Here is a 23,735-nt window from a genome sequence, read left to right as displayed (position 1 = left end):
CGGCTTAGAGTAGGCTTCGCTTCCTCGGGACGGGCAGTTCACGGTCGGGGTGGAATGCATCACGGTTAATTTCTAAATCCTAGTACATTGCACTTCGTCGGTGTCTCGGGTTGTGAGTGCATTTGCACTCGGGGGCAGGTTCCTTTCGCAGGCTGGCGCCACCACACGGCAGCTCTAAACGATTATTTATTTTTTTGTATCCCAACCATGTACCGAGATCCTACGGACCTTCCCTTTTACTTACAGCTCGATCTCTAATTGCAAGCAAAGAGCGAGAGCGGGACCTCAACGCTACAAATGTGACTGTTTAAATGATTCGTTTCATTAATCAGCATTATTTGCAGCGATCCAACCGTGGAATGCACCGACAACCGACAGTCGATCAGGGAAATCAGGCAGCTGATCATGGGTAGGGATCACGTAGATCGCGTCGCAGTTACGATCGCCGAAGGATCCGTGTGATCTCTGATCGACCGGAAAATGGCTTCTGACGGTTCGATCGTAGTCGAGCGACGTGTCACACAGCCGAGACACGACCGAGCGAGACATTTGAAAAAGGCCCCTTTCAGTATCTCGTGCCCGTAAAAACTATGTAATGATGATTATGAGCCACACGAACCACACGATCCCACCACTACCCTAGGGTTCGTGAGCAAGTCCATTCGTCCATCAGATGGTGCGCCCAGATCAGTTGGTCGTAAATTTTGAAATGAAAAATACCTATTTTCCCGCGCAAATAGGAGACTTTGGAGGCTCCCTTGGAAAGTGGAGACTATGGCATGAGAATCGGCCAAGATTGGTTCCCATTTTATGCTGGAGTTCTTTTCACATGGCATGCACTAGCCATGCTTCTTAATCACGTGAGAAAAGATTGAACTTTTTTCCGATGGTAAAGAAATCACCGTAGGGTCTTTTGGAAGAAAATGCCATACCGCACACACACACGCCATGCTCAACTATGTATGCATATTACTTTGGCTTTTTTTTTTGCAGCAAACCGTGTGGCCGCAAATTATTCCATCGGGTCGGCAGCCAGCCCACAAACACTGTCTTCTGTCTTCTCCATTTTCAATCGATTGAATCTTTTCATGATGCAGTGCGCCCTCTTTTCCCACCCTGTTTTCCCTGGTCGGGGCCGGGTGTTGAAATTGCCTTTAAAGCCATGGAAATAAATCGCTTTTTCGCCAAATCGCACCACACACACACACACCAACGGAAAAAGCGATAAAACGGTACGGCGTAAATTGCCAATCATTCATCCCACACTTCTACTGGCCAGCCAGCCAGCCGACTAACACCAGGAAGAAGCAGGGCTAAATAGAGAGCGCCAAGCAGCAAAAGAATGGCACTCCTTTGTGTTTGTTGGAACCACAACACATCGGGGGAAGGCATGAATTTGGTTTTTCCTCCTTTTTTTTCTTTGCTCATTCGGCCACGGGGTGGAAATTTAATCGATTTTCCCCCAAACCGTACCCAGAAGTGTGTAGGCTTTTACAAACTCGCGGGTTTTTGAAAGGTACTGGCCCTCTTCCACGCTTTTCCTCCCGGGTTAAACATCAGTGCCAAATCATCGCTAGGTTGTAGTTCGATCGATTTCTTGCACTGAATGAACAAGGGCCTTTCCATTCATGTTGTTTCATTCTTTTAAAATTGATTTTTGATGCGCATACAATGGGCAAGCTGCATTTGACGGCCGGAGCGCGCGAATCGCTAAATAGACAATTTTATGCCTCTTCTTGTTTCAATAAAAAAAACTAAATTAAATACACATTGTATCTGGTAGAAAACAATCAACATGAGTAGTGCATTCCACACACACACACACACACACCATTATAAATAGCTCATTATTCTGCACGTGTATTCAAATAAACAGGCACGCGCTAATTTATTCCACTAATTTTTAATGATCTCTTTTAGGTCGTTCTTTAGACAAGCAAAATTAGAGAGGACTGCATTTAAGCTTAATCAAAACCCTCGCTCTAACCGAAAACAGGTGTCCCAAAACCTGGAGCGGTCGGTTGATTTATGTGTCCGCGAGCTACACTCGTCGTCGATCGATAGGGTAGAGCCAGCTCGAAAAAGCTCTACTATAACAAATTATAATTATAGGAATCACTCCCAAATGACAGACTGCACACTGTGGCGTGGTGTGCTGGGATTTCTGTTAGCCGCATTTGTTTCTCTCTCACTCTTTCTCGCTTAGCTTCCTAACAGAGCAGTTTGAATCGAAATAATTTCTTCGATTGGATGAATCATAAAATAACCTGTAATTTATTGATGCAAAGGCGATTAACTGGGGTATGATTTTGCTTAATAGCCATCAGCTCCTCTACGCCCTTTCCTTCCCAGGCGTGCTTCTGCCTCTTCTCGATGGACGCGCTTTAAAGAGATAAATATTGTTAAACGAAACGAAAAACTCGAACCACCATTACGAAGACGCGCGATCGCGATTCGATCGCTCGCTCGAAAATGGCAACCCTATTAGCGCCTCGCGGCTTAACGATCATCGCGACAACGTATTCGTTTCCTTTACCCCCGTCATATTGCACATTTCGTCTGCTGCAATTGGTGTTGCAATGCGAGACCCATTATACCACCGCCGACGGGGTTTTCACGGTCCGCCACACCACCAAGTCTGCTGCACGTTCCGGGCTGGCCGTGGCGAACCGAAAGGGCCCATCGAAAAAACAAACACAATGCGTGGCCGACCAATCGATTTGGCCAATCGCGGCCACAACTTCGTCGATCGACGAAAATAAAGCAAAAGCAAGCACGGGTCGTTGCACACCACGACGGGTGGAAAATAAACACGGAAATAATAATCATCCGTGCTTCTCCAAGTACACTGGCTGATGCACCTCTTTGGCGATCGTTTTGCACGTGGTCGTGCTCTGGATTTTCCTGACCACACTTTAATTGAGTTCTAGTTTGGTGGTGCGCATGGTGCAACGCTGGATCTACTGTGCACCTGACCTGTATGAGGCAGAAAAGTACCACCGTCCACAAGTACCATCTCTCTAGGTGCTCGATTGCATCCGCAAAACACGATGCAAAACAACACCCGTTGGCCGTAAGCTGGCCACATGAGCATCGTCGGATTATTTCCGATCTGATCCGGTGTGTGTTCAAGCTTTGTTGTTGTAGATCGTGGCGCTGCGTGTGAACTCTGATTTGTTCGTTTGCGCGTTATTTGCAAGCTGAAGTTGGTATAATATTTAAAATGCACAATCGGAACCTTCCTGCTTCCCGCTGGTGGAGCAAAGATTTGTTCGCTGCTGTCTGGGTCCTCGCTTCCCGAGGATCGTCAAACTCAACTAATCAAGAGATGCATACGTTTCCTGCTGGCATTTAAACTTTGTATTCTTTTCTTCCAACCAGCGAAACCCATCTATATGCAAACGTGCCCTGCCGCTAAGCAATTTCGCGTCTGTCCCCGGGGTGATACTCCTTTAAGGGGTTGATTGAAGTGTGCGCGCCCGTTTCGCCATCGCCACCTTCATTGCGCGCCACGTAATGGAGCGTCGAAATGTGTTTTTTGTGGTGGCAAAATCCACCTAAAACCGGGCCTCCCCTCCCGGTGGACGTGCCGCCACGCTCGCCGAACGTATAATGAGAGAATAAAATGCCTTCTTCCTTCTGGTGCACCGGCTTTTGCGGCTTTCCGCTTCCAGTGCCCGCGGGTTCGGGGCTGGGAATTGAATTCCTCGAGTGCAAGCATACGCATCGTGCACGAATAACACATCCACCTTTAATGCTCACTCAAATGACATAAAAATGGAGAGACCCCGGCGACGGTGCAGCACACCAGGTGCCGCGAAAACCCCTGGAGAAGGCTTGTGTGTGCGGGCCCCCTTCTGCCTTTCCGATTGACTTATGCGTTTGCCGCGTTGCACTCTGATGCACTCGTTTTGCCGGGCGCATACCTCACACACAAAATAATTATGAATTCTAAGGAGGAGCGAACAGGTAAAAAGCCTAAACAGTTGTGGTTAAGGAATAAAATGAAACCAATCCATCGACAACTTCGCGGACTCCGAATTGGCAAATGAACAAAACAAAAGGCTCCGTGCCACTTGCGTAGCCTGCTACCGCGCAAAGTGCATTCAACGAGTGTGACAGACGAAAAGCAGAAGAAAAAAATAACCACGATATGTCTTGGGTTTTGTGTGCCCCCCCACCCCCCCCCCCCCCCTTTTTGAAGACATTTAAAACAAAATCGTTTCGCGCGGACCGAATATGATACAGATAATGCCAAATTAAAATGCGATGTGCATTTCTTGTGCAATGTGCCTCGGCCGCGACTCCAGGCGTTCGTGGCTCGCCAGCTCCAACGTTTGCAACTTCACTGTACTCTGTGAGTGCTCTCCCGTGTGTGTGTGTGTGTGTGTGTGTGTGTGTGTGTGTGTGTGTGTGTGTGAGTCGAGTTTTTTTATTGTAATAGCCAAAGGAACTGTTGTTGTGGCCTGCCATCGGTGCTACTTCTTCATTCACGATCGTCCGTTCTTGTCCTCCGTGGGGGGGGACGTGGTGAAGTTGTGCTCTGGTGTGTAGCAAATTATAATTAGCATATAGATTAATTTTGCATTTCGTTACTTTCGGTTTTTGTGCCCGTGTGTCCGTTTGTCCGCGAACTTCGCTTTTCGTTTCATTTTCTGCTGGAACCGTAACTTCTGTCCTATTGCTTATGAGGTCTGTTCCTTCATTTAAGTTGTCCACGATCGTATCTCCGGTCACTCCGGTTTACTTAGGAGCTATGGAAAGACTTCCTATTAGAATACCATTATCATTGCCGAGAGGATGTTTTTGGAAAATAATTTTAAAAACATTGAAGACACCGTGATCCCTCGAGGAATTGGGAAGATGCATCTCTTAGCATAATCAATTGCGATAAAAGCTCCGCTCCGCAATTATACTACGCACACACACACTCTCCGGATGTTGTGAAGAGAACGATTCAACATGCAAACTGATGCCTCCCCACAGCGCTTCTGTCTCATTAGCACAATCTTAACGAACCTTTAGAGAATCCATTACAAAAATTCATCAATTTCTTCGCCTCGCCTCGCCTTCGCCTTTCAAAACAAACCCTTAAAATGATGCAATCAACACCGGGCATATGGCACCCCGCAGTCCGGAACCACGCTCTGCACAGAGACACACACCCGGGGTCGGGACACGAAAGCCGGGACTCGCGACGAATTCGACGATCGTTTAACATCATTTGAGATGTTAGGTGTTCCCGGCTTTCTCCCCGTGCTCCGTTTTTGGCTTGAAAGGCGGCGGTGTTGGTCCGCTCGAAAACCCCGATGGGGACAGTATCCAGGACCCAGGGGCAGTAATATGCCTGCCTTTTACGCATCGACATCTTCCAAAAGGTCGAAGATCTGCTTTGCTCTGCGCGTCGTTGGTGAAGAAATAAAACGGAGAAAAGGGCAAAGACGCATTGACCGGATTATCCTCATCCATCTTGTGGCACCCGTCCAGGGGGCCCCCATTCTTCGGGGTTTTCGTTTGCGTTATGTGTCAACCCGCTATTACCTATTTCTGATGCCATGCGTATCGTCCCGAAAATGGCTCCGACCGGACCGACCTTATCGAATTATCGGTGCCCGCGCGCGCTGCCTCACCGGTGGAACGAAATGGGATGAAATGAGGCAGTTTTGAGTGAATCTGTCCCTGCGTCGGGACCGGGACCCACAGACATCACAGACATTGGCCGCGTTCTTGTGCTCGGCGGCTAGCTGGGACCGTACGTCCGTGTCGGTCACTATATGGTCGATACGAAGGCACCGGTGCCACATTTGTTCGAGAGCAAAGCCTCAAGTAGTCGCTGCCTTTGCCCAGTGTAAAAAAAAGCACGCACCGCAGGGGGTTCGAAGAAAGGCAAGAAATACGGTCTCGAACGCCGAATGCCTTTTTACACGGGCACTTCATACTGTGGACCCGGGATCAAGGTGTGCGTGTGTGTGTATGTCCACCCTCCCGATTGTTTGAATGCGACTCGAGGCCGACTCGAGTGACAACCGTTCCCGAGTTGGTACCGGTAATACGGAGCAGGGAAGACATTTGAGACTGACCATCGTTATTACAACGACGATGACCCCTAGAGAAGGGCCCACCCAGCGGTGTTTTTGTTTCCCTTCTTTTCGCTTCCCAATCTCCAACCTTTCCGATTCCTTCCCGCCGCCACCGTACACCGGTACCTGCGTTATCGGATCGGTCATGTTTCGTTACACATTTTGCATCATCCGTTCGGAAATAGTGGTTGGGCGAGGCCAGGGCTCTCGAGCGCGTTTGCGCGTCACCTGGAGCAATGATTTAAGAGCAAAACCGTCCCAGCATTGCCAGAAGGACATGCAAACCAACCGGCCCGACAGCCAACACAGAGGCCTTTGTTCTTGTGGCAAAAGTCCGGCCCCGGCTCCGTCCAGTGGTGCTTGGGATGATGTCTCCCGGCTCAGGACAGGGTTGGGAAAATGCCACGGCAAAGCAGCAAAAACCGTCAACAAATATCAACAGTGCGCAGAGCTCTAGTAGCTGTCCAATGGATTGGCGATGCGACAAACGGACGAGTGAGAGGATTTGTTTTTCTTGCGGCACAAGAAATTGTACTCCTCTGTGTACAGGACTCTCAGGACTCTTCACGGTAGCTACTTGTGAGCACGTTGACCATTTTAAGTGTGTGTGTCTGGATGCTTGCAAAGCACAGTAAAATGGAATTTTTCTTTCATACAACCATTTTGCTATTATGAACCTTTTTCTTTCTCTTGGTCGCAGACGAAGGCCTCCAATCTTTCCTCCAAACTGTGTGAGACTCAGGGTGAATTTGCTATGCCCCCCCCCCCCCCCTTCATTCGCCCTATCAACAATGCACAGATCATTTTCCGAGCATTCGTTTGCGTAAAGCATTTAATGCTTTCGTGAATAAGGGAAAAGGCAAACCCGCCCGAAACTGAAGTCAACCTTCCACCATCCGGGCCGGGCGAAATCTCATCCGAATAATCTGTAATAACATTTTTCGGACCGGCGGATGAGAACCGTTTGCACATTCTTTCGCTGCTGGCGTATCCATTTTTATCATACAATCACATTTTCCTCTACTCGGTAAAGGTTGGTTCCTTTCCAACGCTGGGGAAAGTTTCGCTTGCCGTGGACACCGAAAAGGACATCACTAGGCACGCGCTACACCGAGAGCGCAGCAAAAAGTCCGAAGGAAATTGCTTTTTAAATCATCGTTTTCCTCCCCTGGCCAAACACACACACACACATACGATGGGCAATTCTTTTCTTTTCGAGGTTTTTCCTACCCCACAGGCACGGAAGGACACTGGTAGGATCTTTACCTTGCCCCCGCTGCTTCTCGGAGGATCGAAAAGCAATTGGCAGTAAATTTCGTTACGCTAAATCCTTGGCGCAATCGCCATAAACCGTTATTACAATTTGTTTTGATTGACCGCACGGAACCGGCCCGGAGCCGGGAAACGGTAAGGTACGGCACCGTCCCTCAAGAAACGGGGGTACGCCGTAATATTGGATCGGAAGACTGGATTTTTTTTTGATTAGACATCTTTTACGTGTTTAATTTCGTCCACCGGCCCGAGGATGTCCCCCTGGTCTGGTAAAATCGGAACCTACGTACCGTTCGGAGCGAAACTAAATGGCGGTCAATAGCTCATGCATCTAATGACAATGGCCGATGGCAATTACAGGATTACATTCATCTGGTGTAACAAATGAACATTGTGTGCGGTTCTGTGCGCTGTAAGACGTTCAGTTTAGCAGACCTTCCTTGCCGATTGCTGATGCATTCGAGATAATTTCAAAGCGCTGAAGGGTGCATTCGGAAACTGTCAGCACCTGGGGTTGATGGTATGATTTAAATTATCTCACAAACATTCACTACCACTTGAGATGGAGTTTCTTTAGCTTTTTTTTCTTTGTTGCATGCTTCGGAGTTTTTGTTTTTCCTCATCTGGACTCTTCTATCAATGAACAACTAGAGACCAGTTATCCGTATCAGCTATTGCGCAAAGCGTGGCTTAAGATGAAGCGAGATATCATTCTCGACCGTAAACATAGAGGCTTTGGTGGAAAGGATGACTGCACCACGGTCTCTCTCTCCCGGTATCTTGCAGCAAGATAATGGGAAGACAATAGTCCATTGAAAAGCCACAAAGTGATGCTCCTGCTACCCTCGCGGGCGTTCCTCAAGTGTGCGCTTATGGCGGGAGATGTTTTCCAAGGGAATTCTACCTCCCGGAGGACGCCTCAAATCGCCCAATCACGGTGGCGATTATATTGCCACGTTCCAATTGATATCTGCGCCGTTTTCGGTTCATTTTGCTGTAATGACATCAGAAGTCTGCAAACGCGCAAAAAGCATCCGCCACCAGATAGGCTCAAAATCAATTCGAAACCAACGACGGAGGAAACAATACTTTGCCCTACATATAAAAAAAACAACAATGAGACTGGAGCAAAACATCCCTCACAAGGTAATTTTCAATACACTTAATGTTTACCACCAACAACCCACACCCAGACGACGACCACTCGACGTCGTAACCGGGGATTCTGGATTTGATTTGAAAACAACAAAATCCTTCCAAAAGCCTCCAGTGCCTTGGACGTCCTGCATCCAACGTTGGATATTGTGTGCGTCTTGGAGATGGAGAAGACTCGAAAGGACACACTTGGGTACCATTCCGATGCCCACTGTAACGGCCATTTGCGGGCAACAAAAAAAAACGGTAGCAGCAAAAGGAAAGCAAATGGCGACGGTAAACATAAAAATAAAACCAACAAAAAACACGACTAGGAACACACAACTTTAAGGTACTTGATTTCGTTCCGATTTCTTGTTGTTTTCGGGAAGTTTTTTTTTTTATTGTCTGCAAAATCCATTCCATTAACACCGTCACAGTTGAATTAATTGACGACTGGGACGACAACGTCTACGATGGCGAGGACAAGCGCATACCCGGCGAAATGTAGGCGATCCGAACCCTCAGAGCCCGGTGGCGGATGACAACAACCTTAAAAAAGAGAATTATTTTTCCCCAATGTACCATTTCTTACCGGCGCACGCAAGAAGGTAGACGGGATTCGAGAGCCGAAGAAATGCGAGGACGAACCAAAAAAAAAAACGTTGGTCTTGCGTCAAGCAAAAAAAAAAGCTATATACCGAACACATTTTGTGAGGTTAAAAATTTCACCAAAAATTTTCCCCCCCATTTCTCAACCCGTCGGCTTTTCGGTAGAGGGCCAAGGAAAAATCTTACCTTCAACCTTTCTTTTTTTGTATATATAAACCTCTTACAACCTAAAAAAACCGCCTCCCAATTGTGATACTGAAGCGAGGAGGCCCAAGTCACAAGGACAAGACGAAATTGACATATGCACATGAAAAATGTTGTAAAGCACACACATATTGCATCCAACAGCGAGGGCACAGAGAGGGAGAGAGAGCGAGTTCGAAAATTCCGTAACTCCGAAACGATAAGACTGTTGGGCACCGAAACCAGCAACTCAGCACGCCCGGAAACAAATTCTTGCCGCCGCCCATTGGATTTCGCGGGCGCGCGCGCGCGCCTCTCGCCCAGGTTTCGCGTAGGCAGGCGAACATTTCGATCACACGGTGTAAACCGCGAAATATCACCAGCACGGTCGCCAAGGCGGCGCGCCGGCCTACTGCACGCTGTCATCGCGAATCACGCGTGTCGCTCGTTGGTTTGGTAAATTACAGAACGACAATTAATACAGCATGCAAATATGGATAACACTCGAACATGGTTCGCTCTTCCTGCTGCCTGTTTTTCTTTTCGCGTCCACTTCCCTCCTATTTTCCCTTTTCCTGGCCACTTCTGTATATTTTGCTTGTAGTTTTTAAATGATTGCTTTTCTGTTTTCTTCTACTTCCTTTCCCGGATGGAGTTTGGTTAATTTTTCCCGATCTTTATGTGCCTCGATCCCCGGTGCCTGATGATCGCGCGGATGCGCTTAAGCGTACACACGGGACTCGTGACAACTCTCGTCCGTACCGTACACAGTACACGTTCCTGGTTGCATTTTATTTTTAGGTCCGCCCGTCCATAAGCATTCGATATGCAGCGAGTGCTGTGCCACACGCAAAACGAGCCCAAGCGTCGCATTAATGTCGCCTGGTACGGCGACACATATTGGCAATAATGCGATCCTCGGGTTGGCGAAAAAAACAACACGAACGGCCAGCTTTTTCGTTCCGTGTCAATATTAATTTAAAAGACTGCTCACACACTTCTTTCCTCGCTCGGGATGCAAGGACTCAAGAGAAGGGTTCCTTGTGGTACCATCAACGTCACTTGTCATCCGAATTAATTACAGAATTTTACACGGTACGAAAATTATTATTACACACCACTCTGGGCTCTGCGTTACTGGCGACTATACCTCAAGAGACACGATCGTAGATGATCGGTTGCATCTGGTTTTATTCTACCATTATTGAAGCTTCTATTTTTTTGTTCTTGTTACCACCCTGACTTGACAACACGATTTTCTGTCCGATTCCAGAGACACACTTCACCTTCTGCTGTCTGCTAAATCACATTTTACAGCAACTTTTGCGCCTAAAAAAAGCATTACACCATAGCGAATTTGTAAGTCGCCCAGAAATAACAACATATACAAGGGTTTGCACAAACTTACATTGAAATTGATTGTGATTCGTGCGAGTTTCGGGAGGTTTGAGTTGGGCGAGTGCGAAAGCAGCAACGAGAGCAAACGAAACCTTGGAGGACTTTAAGGACTTTTTTACCAACCAACGGTGTGCAATCTCATTTGAGAGCTCACCGTACGAATAGCTGCCCAAAAACTTCTTAATAAGGAAACAAATCCTCCAAACATACCGCAGGCACCCGGGTATCTGCTGCGTTCGTTTTGCAATGTAATGAACTTTTCCAACAGTTCTCAGCGAAAACCAAGGGGACAGTGAAAATAGCTTCAGCTTATAGGGAGACACGCGCCCAAGAGATTGAGAAGAAAATCCTAGCTCCAAAACCCCCCGCACAAAAAAAAAGGAAAAGAAAAAGGTTTGCTGCAAAACTAGAGCTCGCCGGCGTTACAGACAATCCCAGACATGGCAGAACGAAAACGAACGACAAAACGACCATTATCACATAGTTTATATGCCAACAAATTTTGGTCACTGCCACACAACCCGGGCCTCCGGCCGGGCAAACTAACACCCGAGATAAAGGGTATATCTGCAGCGTCCTCTTAAGGTCGGATACGGTTGGTGGTGTAAATTCTTCAATCTAATATGCACGGCTCACACCGGCGCTCGCTATGCTTGCCCGCTGAACCCAGGTGCGCATAATGGCCCGGGCGGGTGAATCGTCGACCAGCGTCGAAAGGATCGAGGAAGAATTTTTGCCCAAAGTTAAGATGGGATTGGGAGCCAAGGCACACACACACACAAAGGTAACAACGCATGCGACACCCTGGACCCGGGACAGGTTTCTTTCGTAAAGATTTGGAGGTTTAGTTTATTTCTTACTCGCCGCCTGCTTACGGTGGCTCCATGTGTTCACATCACAAGGCGTCCTTATGCCGTGTGGTACACACTGTCTGCTCAAATGCGCTAGTGTAAAGGATTTTTCATTTCGAACCCACGAAACGAAACCAGTCGTAACATTCGGCAATGGATGGGTTTTAGCCTCAGGAAAACAAAAAAAAAACAAATCCCATGCTAACACAAAAATGATGCCACATCAGAAAGGTGTTTGAGAGCTCTGCCGTATTAACCCTCGCCTTCGCTCCGCCGGCTCTGGAATGGAAGGACACCCCGTTCGCAGCGCTGGTCCCTTCTGTCTCAGCCGCGTAACTTCAACGTCTAATAGTTATTTCAAAACTTTCCGCAATCCCAAATAACTTCCCTCTCACCCAACTACCCCACCTGCTGTGACGAGACGCGTTCAGCTAGGAGAAGATTTTTAACTTAAAAACTTCCAATCCCATACCGACTTGCTCCCGTGGTCTCGTACATCTCGTTTGTTTTGGCTCGTGTCTATGGGCACACACACGGTGGAGTAACCATGGGGCTCCAAAAAACACTTTACGGACGAGTGAAATGCTCAAAAATGATTAATGCCTCCACCGATTCCGCGGCACGTAAAGTCCTTCCGCCGCACGGCCCAGGGAAATTGTTGAACGCTGACCGAGCACCGACTACTACATATCCCATTTCAGACGAAACGTCAAACGGCGCAAAACGTTAGCCGGTACTGAGTGCTGAGGGACGCGCGCATATCGCGCCGGTCTATCTCGCCCAAGGTTTCAATCAAAATTCGGAATCCCTACGTTAGACAACCTCCCTCCCAAAAAAAGGGCAAACGAGCTGACGACCTTTGTGAGGTGATTTTTTTTTTGTTGGCTCGTCATAAAAAAGCGAAATCCCCGTCGGATATTGACGGAGTCTGAAAAATTCCAACCATTTTAGTATGTTTCGGTGTTTTTTTTTTCCCTCCACTGCAACTATTACCTTTACGGCTCAGGCAGCTGGAGATAACAGCAGAATCGAAAGATCCCACGCTTCTGCAAAGGTGTGATGGGAGAGCACATTAATGAACAAATAAAATCAACTCTAAAAATGTATACAGAAACTAAAGACCCCGTGCACTGTTGGGGTGCTGTTCACGCGCCCAAAAGGTAATCAATTTTGGACAATATTTTCGAAATGGGTGGTGACTTTGGAGGAGAGGCTGGTGGATGCTTGCCGTTCCTCCGCCATTTATCACCCACTCTTGGTCACGTCCATCACTCCAGACGCTCCAATCGTGGACATCAGCCGAAGTGTGGAGTTATTTTTTTGGTCGTCTCTCGGTCCTTTACCATCTCTCTTTACTGATAACTCGCGCAAGATTGACTGCCAAAGGATGGCTACCTATCCACCCATCATTCCCCGCCCCCTCCCCACCTCCTCTCTTCGACAAGATTTAAGTTTGACAAGCTTGAGGGGGAACACGAGGCTCACCGGGTGCGATTCGATGAAGTAAGTGTTAAAGTTTGTTTGTTTGTGCGCGGACAGTGTATTTTTTCCAACTTTTTCCACGCACTGATCACTGCTGCTGCTGCTGCTTCTCAAATGTTGCTATCTTGCAGTGCGTATCAGTTCATCGTGCCTCCCTCAGGGTCTCTCCCTTATAACGCTGACTTATGGCCATCGGTGTCTTTATCGTTTTCTCAACTTTCCGGCCAAAAAGTGTCAAAGCCCAGTTGAACGGTTCGAAAACTTTCCAATAAGTTTCTCCTACTTTGAGGTGAGAGGGAAGGGAATCGTTTAGATACAGTCTCCTCTCTTGTGTATCTTTCAGACAAGAAGAAAGCACCATAGTTGTGTGACACGTCGGTCATTCATTTTCTCAAGGGTCGCGGCGCTCACCATATCCGGTAAACAGGGTCGCACCAATTGCTCCGAAAACAGTTCGCGCGAGCTAGGGAGACTTGGGGGATGGTTTGTTTGTTTACCACGGTTACTACTCCCGTACGCTTATCAGATTGATTTCTTTGATTTGTGATATTTGCGCCTCTTGCTATTGAGAGGCTCTTCGCCGAGTCGATCGATTGGTGAACGATCACACTTGCTGAGATCGAGTCTACATGTATATGTACAGTCAATTGGAAACGATTGGCGTTGTAATCGCAATTTCCATCAGGAGACGCGTCCTTCATCTTTGAAGCCACGCGAATTCTAGGTGAGCCCTCCCCACATAACAAACGCACACACATAACAAAAAACGCCCACAACAGCTGCTCCGATGCCGATTCGAGGATCCTGGCCGCAATAACCCGTGTATCCTTTTTCCATATCATCACGGTAGAAACGCCAGAACGCTCGTGTGCTTTACTTTGACGGGGTTGCAGAGTTTCAGTTTCACGTTGAATTTCCGTTTCGTTTGGTTACCTCTTTTTCCTCCACCTTCTTTCTCTCCGAGACTCACCCCTTCCCCAGGGGGCTTTTCAGGGGGGGGGGGGCAGGCTCTGTGTGTTCAGAAATTAGCATTTGTGCCTTTCGGTTGTGTTGTGTGTGCCTGATTATATTCTTCTTTTCGGAATTGGAGGTTCGCCCTGGAGTGGAGGAGCAGGTGGGGAGTCTCCGGCTGCTCTTGTTTCCTTATGCCCGTCCGATTTCCCTTGGCCCTTGTGTGTGTGTGTGTGTTTGCTGCATGTTATTAGTGCTGTTATTATTGCTATTCGATTCTGGTTTTTATTTCATCAGCACCGCGCAGAACATTCCCGAGGACCGGCGACTAGGAACGCACCACCAGAATGTGTGTGTGTGTGTGTGTGTGTGTGTGTGTGTGTGTGTGATGAAGAGTTGGTTGTTTGCTGCCTTCTTCTAATTTTGCCTTAAACACACGGGCAATTGTGACGCAGGCTGGTGGTGTGGGAGTGTGGGCAGAGGTTGGTTTGGTTCTTGAACTCCTCGTTCTCTCACACTTGATGGAATCACCGACGGGGGCCACAGAGCCGTGCCATTATTGGTTGGTTGGTTGCGTTAGTTTTTTTTTTATTTTCACTCTACCCGGCCGTTTTTTGTTCTTGTTTTATTTGGCCCGTTGTTTAGTTCCCCATTTTACCATTCGAAAAATCGCTCAAAATGGTTCCCGTGCCGTGTGTGTGTGACGGTGGACCCGTTGCTGTGTTTCGCTCAAAACACTGTGAGCCACCACTGTCAAAGAAAACTTCCTCCCCCAATTAGAATACAGGGATTGGCCGTAAGTTTTTTGTTTTGCTCTTGTTTTATGCGGGGGTGTATGTGTTGTGGACACATACGAAAGGGGGAACGAAAAAAAAATAGTTCAAACGAATATTACCAACAACAAAAAGAACCGAAAACCCCCCGTCATCTTTTTTTTGCGCCGGGCACACAAAAACAAAGGCTAAATGAATTGTTTGCCTAGTCCGTCGGTAAGAGTCCGTCGTTTTTGGCCAGGGGCATATGTGCCCCGTTCTAAGGTTTGATGATGGCTTGGGCCTGCCGCATAATAGTAATATTCCTCAGCATAATTTCGCTCCTCACCCGTCTCCACCTGATGCACTCTTCCGCTTCAAGGTTTCATGGGGCTAAAATAATATTGTACGGCAAAGCCGAACTTCCTTCCCGTGGACTTGCGCGAAAACCTGGCCATCCAGAATTTGGCATCGCTGGCGAAACACACCGGTGTACAACCGGTGCGACTTAATTCGTGTTTTGTTTCCGTTTTCAGCGAAACTTTTCCACCGGTTAATGTTTTCGCCGTCGGCTCGAGTTTCAACGGCTGCCTGAAAGAGCGTTCACGTTCCGTGTATACGTTACGCATCAGATAGCGCAAATCGCAAGCTGATTAACAAATTTTCAAACTCGCGCACACCTTGGTGTGGGTAGGGAAACCATCTAAGAAACCTCTTCCTCTCGGGAAATGTGCCATATGAGCAAAGTTGGCGAAAGGAAAACTTAAGAACGTAGCTGAGTTTTGCAACGCAAGATTAGACTGAAACAACCGCCCGCCATTATTATAATCTTCACGCAAAGTTGCTTCCCCCGGCGGCACGTGGGTGATGTGTGTGCGAAAAGGAATTTGATTAAATTCTTTCACTCACATACGCCCCACCGTGCTTTTCCTTCGGGGAGTACACTTTCCATAAAAATTACATCAATTTCTTCGGAGAATTTCGACGGCTTCGTGTTGAAACCTCGGTGCTCCCTCATGGGGACACCCTTCGTTAACTGCGGTATGAAAAAAAATGTATCTTTTTCTTCGCGGTAGTGAAAATTTGTTTTCCCCTCACAATGAAATTTGCTACACATGCTCGCTTCGGCCGGTATAAATATAAAGGTGATGAGGCACGAGACGCGAGAAATAATTGTCCCCGGGTAGAAAGAAGGGCACAGGTTTAACAAATTTCCATAACATATAACGCGACGACAAGGCTTTGGATATTGGTTTCGGGAGTTTTCACCGGGTTTTTCCCATACCACATACTCTCGCTTTCCATTCACTTTCCTTCGAAGTGTGTTATTTTAGAACCGGCACCAGCAACACCGGGCGGCGGAGACAATTTTTTACCATTAAAATGTTCCATCCAATTATTATCGTCGATGTACCAAGGTTTTGCTCTGATGGGAAGCACCATAAAAATCGTTCCAATTTGGTTGATTTTTTGCAACCCGAAAATTGCCAATCTAAGCGATTAGCTGCCACATCCGATCCCGATTGTCTTGTGGGTGAAAACGGCTGGAAAACACTTACACTGGAAAATGGGAGTAAGCATCCCAAACACTTCCGCTGCTCCTTACTACGGATGCTGATTTACTATCAAAACATAACGCACAACACACTGTCTGTCTGTCAGTGGTGTGGAGGAAAATGAGAGGGATTGGTCTGAAAAACAGGAAGGAAAAATTAAATCACCCTCAATCGCGAGACAGCTACACGCTTGCTGCTCCACAAATGGCCGTACTTCCGGTTCCGGGCTTTAAAGGAACGATTTTTATTAATTTCTCCAAAAACGCTGGCTAATGGCGAACGGAAGGCACGATCAAATATTGCAACCGACAGAAAGACTCTGACACAAGCGCGCGTCGCCATCAAGAAAACCCCGTGGCGGTCTTCGTTCAGAAATTTTCATCTCCCAAAAAAACCCCCTCCACTCTGCACTGTGAGCGCTGGAAATGGATTTGTTTATTGCCGGGCAAATTAAACAATAATGTTTGCCCATGATCACCACTAACATTAGCGTTTCCTCAAAGAGTTACAAATAGAAGGAGAATCAATAAAAGAAGAAACCAGCGACGGGGGAGGAAAAGAAAAAAGGAAAACGAAGCAAAAGCTAACCCGGGAAAGAAAAATACACCAGCAGCAACGATGCGAGAGATGGACACTTTGGTGGAAAATATTACTTAAAAACACAAGCGACCATTTCCTGTGCCAATGCTGGATGCTGGGAGGGGGTTCAATGGGTTGGGTGAGTTGGGTAAGGCCCATGTGACACGTGGTTCCGGTGGGCGCCCGAAGAAAACCGGCCGGCAAAACGATTGAGTTGTGAATGTTTTCATTGCTTTGTTGTTGAAAATGAAAGCGGAAAACCGTGGTTGTGTCGAAGGCACTCTCCAATCACAAGAAAAACTCCGAAATGAACAGGAGCGGGATTTTCTTTTTCCCTTGCCGTGGAAAAACGCTTTTAACACTGTGACCCACCCCATTCGGTAACCGGGACGGGACGTAACAGGGAAGACGGTCCTATTTTTAAATCTCAACCATCGATGGCGATCGTTTTCCACGCATTTTCTACACTTACACAGCGTTTTAGGTGGTGCGTCAAACGATCATCAAGGCAGCGAGAGCGAGCACGTCAAAACGGGCGATCGTCACTTCGCGGAAATTGTCAAAAACCGTTCTGATTTTCCGAGCTCACCGAGACCTTAATGGTTGGAAAATTTGTTACAACACCACGAGCACATCTACTGTGCCTCGCCGCCCGGTGGAGTAGTTTTCTTTTCCAACACTCGCGCCACCATCACATCGGCCTTTGGTTTGGTTGTTGTTGTTTAGCCGCGAGTACACACATCTTGATGTTCGATTTTGAATTGTTTCTCCGGATCGGGCAACATTCAGATTCGTTGTATCGGACCGAAAACGACACATTTTTCGACTGATCTCGACCAACAACAGCAACAACAAAACAAGCCGACCCACAGTTCCACGAAAATGAAGATTATTAAACGTGCCCGAGGTGTGGGTCTGTGGCTGTGGTGTTTGTTGGTGCAAAAGGGAAATAAACCCAATAGTCTTCTGGGCCCCCCCGATACACCGGAGATTCGATTCCGACGAAACAAAAACGGAAAATTAAATCGCAGCAATAAACCTTAAGCGCAAAGACACACCAAACGGAGAAAAGTCCGGCGCACTCTTCAAAGCACGCCAGTTTTCTTGCTTCATTATTTTTTGGCGTTTATGCGTTTTTCCATCATCCCGCCGGCCGCGGTTTTCCGCGTTTCGTTTGAGTTTTTTTTTTTCGCGTTCTTTGTGACCAAAAATACACCATTTTGTAATCACTTGTTTCGGTTCTTGCCGACCAACGGCCATGAGTACTGCTGGTGCTGCTGGGCGGCTTTCCCCCTGTGATCTGTGTCTCTGTGATCTGAGACACAAACACAGCACACAATCCTTTTTATTATTCTCCCGTGTGCGTCCGGTACGCCCCGGGTTTTCCATTTGCAACTTCACGCAACGACCGCGAATCACACATGAAAGTCGGCGCTGCACGGATGCACGACCGTCGGATCGATCTTTTCGCGATCGGTTTAACAGCATATGCCAGTGGCCATCGTTTTATGCCAAACGCTGGAAGCACCGACCGACCGACCGTGGCGATGCTCAAAACTCGTTACAATTTAAATGTGGCGATATTCTAGGCCTTCGCCCGCGTGGGCTTTGAAGACTGAAGAGAACGAAAATTCCCATTAGCAACAGCGGTAACACCACTTGTGCTCGGGCAAAGGGTCGATGCATTCAAGCAGGCGTGATAAATCGAACAATGAGTAATCGATTTTAACCAGATGTTTAGAAGAACTAACTGACTTCGGTTCGGGTGGGCTGCTCTTAGGGCTTTACTTTGACCGATGACTTGTTGGAAAGAGGAGAGGATCTTGCGGATCGGAAACGACGATTTGATACACACACGCGCACAAACTACATATGGATGGATAAAAGAGAAGAGTTGCTATGTCAGAAGAATTGTGCCTAGGCGATTGTTTAACGTTAGAACGAATATTACATTGCAACTTTTCGTACTATTTCATTACCATGTTCAAGAGAGGATTCAAAGCGTTAAATGCACGTGGTGGAGATCCAAATGAAGTAATAGCTCTACAACATTATTCAAAAAAGAAGGACTTCAAGAAAATGTTACGTACATATCATACCGTTCTAATTCTATGTTAGACTACGTTTGTCACACTAAATATTACACCCTTTTACTACGATTAGAATAATCCCCCCCATAAGCGCGTTCATACGTAAAGCACAATAAATCATGCCAAACCAGGGCGATGGGACAACAAAACGTCCGTACTGTAGTGGCCTACGCGCACGTACACGTGTACTACCCTTTACATCCAATACCTGATACTGATCTTTTCATCTCTCTAACTCTACGTGTATGTGTTCTTTTCCACTGTCTCGTTCCACAGGTCGATGGTGTTCGAGGCGAGAATGGTCATCGCCATCCGACGCCCGAGTCGATCAGTCCCGGCGTGTCCTGTACTCTTCAGTCTTCCTCGGCAGCCCAGGTAAGTGTGTCCGAAGATTTTGTGCCCATGTCCTAACTGTATACTGCTGTGTGTGTCCTGGTCCTTGCTGCCCGATGACAATGATGATAGTGTACTTATCCTACACTAACTCTCCCACACCCCGGTGTGAAGTATATGCCTTACACATACCCTTATCCTTACCGAGTTTGGAGCGCCTACGGGCATAACACAAAAAAAACGTGGCCGTAAACGCCTCGTTGCTATACATGTGCGTATCTGTCACATACCTTGCTGCAGACGTACAGAGGACTAACCGTGCACGGCCTGCACGTGTCTACATCCCCGTCTGTCCATCCTCCCGACAGGCCCCTCAATAAAAGGTCCAGGAAAAGTAAAATGAGATCCTCCACAAAGCAGCGACAGAGCAAAATGAAGCAATGGTCGCACTGGATACGGTCCCGGTCGTTTTCCCCGGCACGTAGGAGTTTTCCACCCCGAGGGAAAGACCTCCCCCCACGTTTGCATCCTCCTTTTGTTCGTACAGCGGCAGGACTAAACGGTTGACGGTGGCCGCGCACTCGTCGTCTGCATCCGTCATCTGCACACGAACGTCTGAAATTGACATGTTACAGCGAGGGTGGTTGAGAAATTACTTACGTATGGTTCACTCCCCGGCCCCTCGTGTGTCGTGTGTTCACCACCGCCGCAATATCCTTTTTCTCATTTTTACGCCCGATAATAGCCTCTCGAAACAAGCATTCTCCCTCTAGTCGGAAAAAATACCGATCGAATTCGCTAAACGGCGATTTCTGTTCTTATTTACCCTTGCGCGCGGAATGGGCAAAGGTTTTCTTGCTCTGGACCATCGGTTTTGCTATTTGCGCTTAAGAATGGCCCAGAAGGGGTGCGCATTAAGCACCATTCTAAGGGCAGGATTCTTTTACAAATGGCGCTACAGAGGTGACCGCGACACTACAGTTGTTTCCTGCGGGACGACTACGGGTAATTTCGCGCCCCGGATGGCCAGGACCAATCATGATGCCGCCGGGCCGGGCGGCCATCAGTTGGCTGTGACTGACAGGATTTCAAAGTCAGGAAGTATTGTTGGTAAGTTTTTTGGCGGTCGTTTCGGGGGTTGTGGATTGTTCCTGGGCCCGGCGTTCCGGTTCGTGTTTTTCCAGGCTTTTTTTTCGTTGCCTTTATTGTACAGGAAACGCGACCTACCAGTCAGCCGGCTTGAACATGCTGCGCCTGGTGGTTATGCAAGATGTTGCACGGTGATAGCAAATAAAACCATTACACGGATGATGAGTGCACAATAATAATTTAGCGCACGGTGGCAAACTTGTCCGGCCCGCGTGTTGATATTGTGGATTGGCATTGTGCGTAAGGTCGGGTCTATTTTTAGACAATTTAATTCGTTAAAATACCATCTTTGGGAAAGAATTATTACTTCCAAACGTTCACCGATTATCTGATCACTATTATCTAATTTTGGATCATTTAACCGAGAGAGCAGCAAAACACAGTGGGATATTGTCAACATTATCATAGACTCATAAATTGGAACCGGAGAACCCTTTTTCCGTCTCTCTCTCTCTTTCCTAGCAACTAAACGCAAACCCCCAGTTTTGAATACGATCGATAGAGCGCTGTGTGCAGGTTTTGGTGATCGCGATCGCATAAACCAAAAAAAAGGCTCAAAAGACACAGCGAACGTGTCCGATGAACATCACACAAAATGAGTAGTGAAATAATCAGATAAAAGCGAGCAGGGAAGAAAAAAGATTTAAACGCACACACGCACCAAACCGTGAAAACAAGTGGAAAAAACGGGCGAATGGAAAGAATAACGCGGGCAGCAGCACCATCGCGTAAAGTAAAATAGAACAAAGCGTAAAACGACTTGGTCAAAAGAAATCGAAAGAAACAAAATGAGTGAAAAATTTCAATCCAACCGATACCAGGGACGAGCCAGAGAAAAAAAACAACAACAAGAAACACTGACGCTGATGAGAGAGATTCATTGGTTATCGTTTATCGTACGTATGCGCGGGCTCGAAAAACGGACCTTGGAAGATTAACCGAGACATTTATTTTGCTTCCCATCCCTTCCCGATTCCTGCAACGCCAGCAAGGTTCCTGTGTCCCGAAAGAATCGATCGAGATTCTCGCGGTGCGCGTTCGGCGTTTTGAGATCCAAGGCAACCAATACGCGTTTTCATGCAGTTATCTGGTTTGGGGTTTCTTCAGATGGTTGCCCGTTCTTACTCCCAAGATATGCATGCGTGTGTGTGTGTGTATGCTTGTTGGATTCTTTACTTCGTTCTCCCATTCTAAAGGTGATCTTCTTTGGCGCGTTCTGCCAGTTTGTTTCTCCAATCCCGAACAGCGTTCCGAAATGGAGATCAACTTTGATCCATCTCTTGATTTGAATACATATTTGTTTGAACACTTTCCCAGCTCGCTCGTTGAAAGGACCGTACCTAGGGACGAGAACTGGGCATCCCATCCCGCGGTACCTCTCTTCGCACTATCTCTCCTGACCCAACAGGTCCTCAAGCTTGCAGGTCCCTCAAACCGGTGTGCATTCCATTGTACACCGCTCAGGCTGGTAAAGTTGAAGATGAAGGCGAAGAATATTACAAATCATTTTATTAGGGATGAAGAGACACGGGCGGAGCAGGGAGGTCCAACCGTAGGGAAAAGACATTCTTGGTATGGATTCGATTTTTGAGGCAGGTTTCAATTTTCCGTCCAGAATCGTGCCAGAAGGTAGATTTGTAAGACGACAACGACGCACTGGATTAACGGCAGCTTCTCGACCGTATAGGTGCAGTGTGTAAAGAATGCGAAGAAACAATCCCACCAAAACGGGGAAGATATCTGTGCGCGAGCATCGTCGTGGACCCCGCGCTCTGTGCCATTGGGGACGATACCATCAATTTGTGGCGATCGGGAGCTGCGAAGGATATCTCGCTCCGTCCTGGGGTGTAGTGCTCTTGGGGGTAGTCTGAAATGTATTTAATATATTTGACAGACAGACGACGCTTAAGCGGTTGCGCGCACAGGTTTCTCGCTTCCTCCGTTATTTCGTTATTTTGAATTCTCCCAACCAAATCCAACGCGATTGTTTGGGGTCCCGCGCGTTTTTGAGTCTTGCTGAGGTTCGTTTTTTTTTGCTGCCGACTTCCTTCATATACTTTTGGGTTTCAAAAGCAATCCTCGCTCGCCCTGACGATATTCGGGAGGGGGGAGTAAGGTAGAACGAGGTGGTCAGCTTCTTTACATTCTGTCAAACGTGTAGGTGAGCCACCACCGCAAGAACCGGGCCAGAAACCGGCCAAAAAACCGTGAGACGAAAGTTTGAGAAACCAAAAGCGTCCCGAAAGGTTTTTTTTTTTGTTGTTGTCTTGTACGCAGCAAAGAAACAGGAAAAAAACTCACCCTCCATGGTTACTACCCCCACGATAGCATCCGCCGTCTTTAGAGGCTTCAGACTACAAGACGAGAAGAATGAAACCAACAGCAGCAGCAGCAACAGCAAATACAACACAGTGCGGGGCTGTGGAATAAAATAAAGTCAGTTTTTGACGAAACAATTCACAAAAATGGGATGAGAAATCAAAAAAGCACCCAACCGTGACCGCACTCGGCCCGTGATGAGATGATTGAATCGCGTTTAAATTTGAATAAATGAAGCGAACCTCGCGCTGACGGGGGCGGGAAAGGGAAGGACAGATGGTCGGAGACTCCCTGCCTGAAAACCGGACCCATCTTAGCTGATGCTCGGACAAAGTGAGCCGAACCAGCCGACCGGATTGCAGGATAAAAAGGAAACATTATGCTGCCCAAGGCAACCTCTCGATCCAACCTCGGTCGACCAAAGTCAGATTTACCATAGACTGAACTTTGAGTCTGTTTTTTTTTCTGCCTTCTACATTATTGGTTAGGATTTCTTGGGATTTAAGTAACGTTCAGCGTTAGAAAACAACAAACAAAAGAGAGGAAAAAAAACAACGCCAGTTAAAGATTTTTAAATTAAATATCTACGACTACGAGCGATGAAGCGCCGACTGTTCTTCACCTTCAACTTTAAATCACGAACAACAGTCGATCGATCTTTTTCAGGTTTTTTTTTCTTGGCGCGATAGGAGACATAGCACACAACAAAAAAACATGTCCTGTCCAGAGGTCTTCTTCATGGTAATGAGTTCTTCCTACCCTGCCCAAAAACCTTTTAGCTGTATAAATCTGATTCCAATTATGAGTGAATAGTTGGTGAATCGCATTTTTTCCTTCTCGTCTTGCGATCGAAAACATTTCACAAGAGAGGGGGGTCTACAGCATTTAATTTGCATAACTCTTTCAAATCAAAAATATGCTCACTGATCACACCGTTTAAAAGGAATTATCTAATCATCCCGGGACCACACCACAAGCACCCACCTTCTTCCCG

The 23,735-nt window shown here is 47.3% G+C and overlaps 1 protein-coding gene across 7 annotated transcripts in view; it reads left to right on the top strand.

The window, feature by feature from the left end:
- Positions 1–23,735, top strand: part of LOC118504564 (homeobox protein homothorax) — a 173,177-nt gene that overhangs the window by 131,601 nt on the left and 17,841 nt on the right. For all 7 annotated transcript variants that reach the window (XM_036039176.1, XM_036039179.1, XM_036039177.1 and 4 more), the window contains one exon: positions 19,217–19,315. In XM_036039176.1, the coding sequence (XP_035895069.1) occupies positions 19,217–19,315 (99 nt within the window). The remainder of the gene's footprint in view (positions 1–19,216; positions 19,316–23,735) is intronic.

This window comes from Anopheles stephensi, chromosome 2 (genome assembly GCF_013141755.1).
Source record: "Anopheles stephensi strain Indian chromosome 2, UCI_ANSTEP_V1.0, whole genome shotgun sequence".
NCBI lineage: Eukaryota > Metazoa > Arthropoda > Insecta > Diptera > Culicidae > Anopheles > Anopheles stephensi.
Note: the sequence above shows the minus strand (reverse complement) of the source record. Positions and strands in the feature narration are given on the sequence as shown.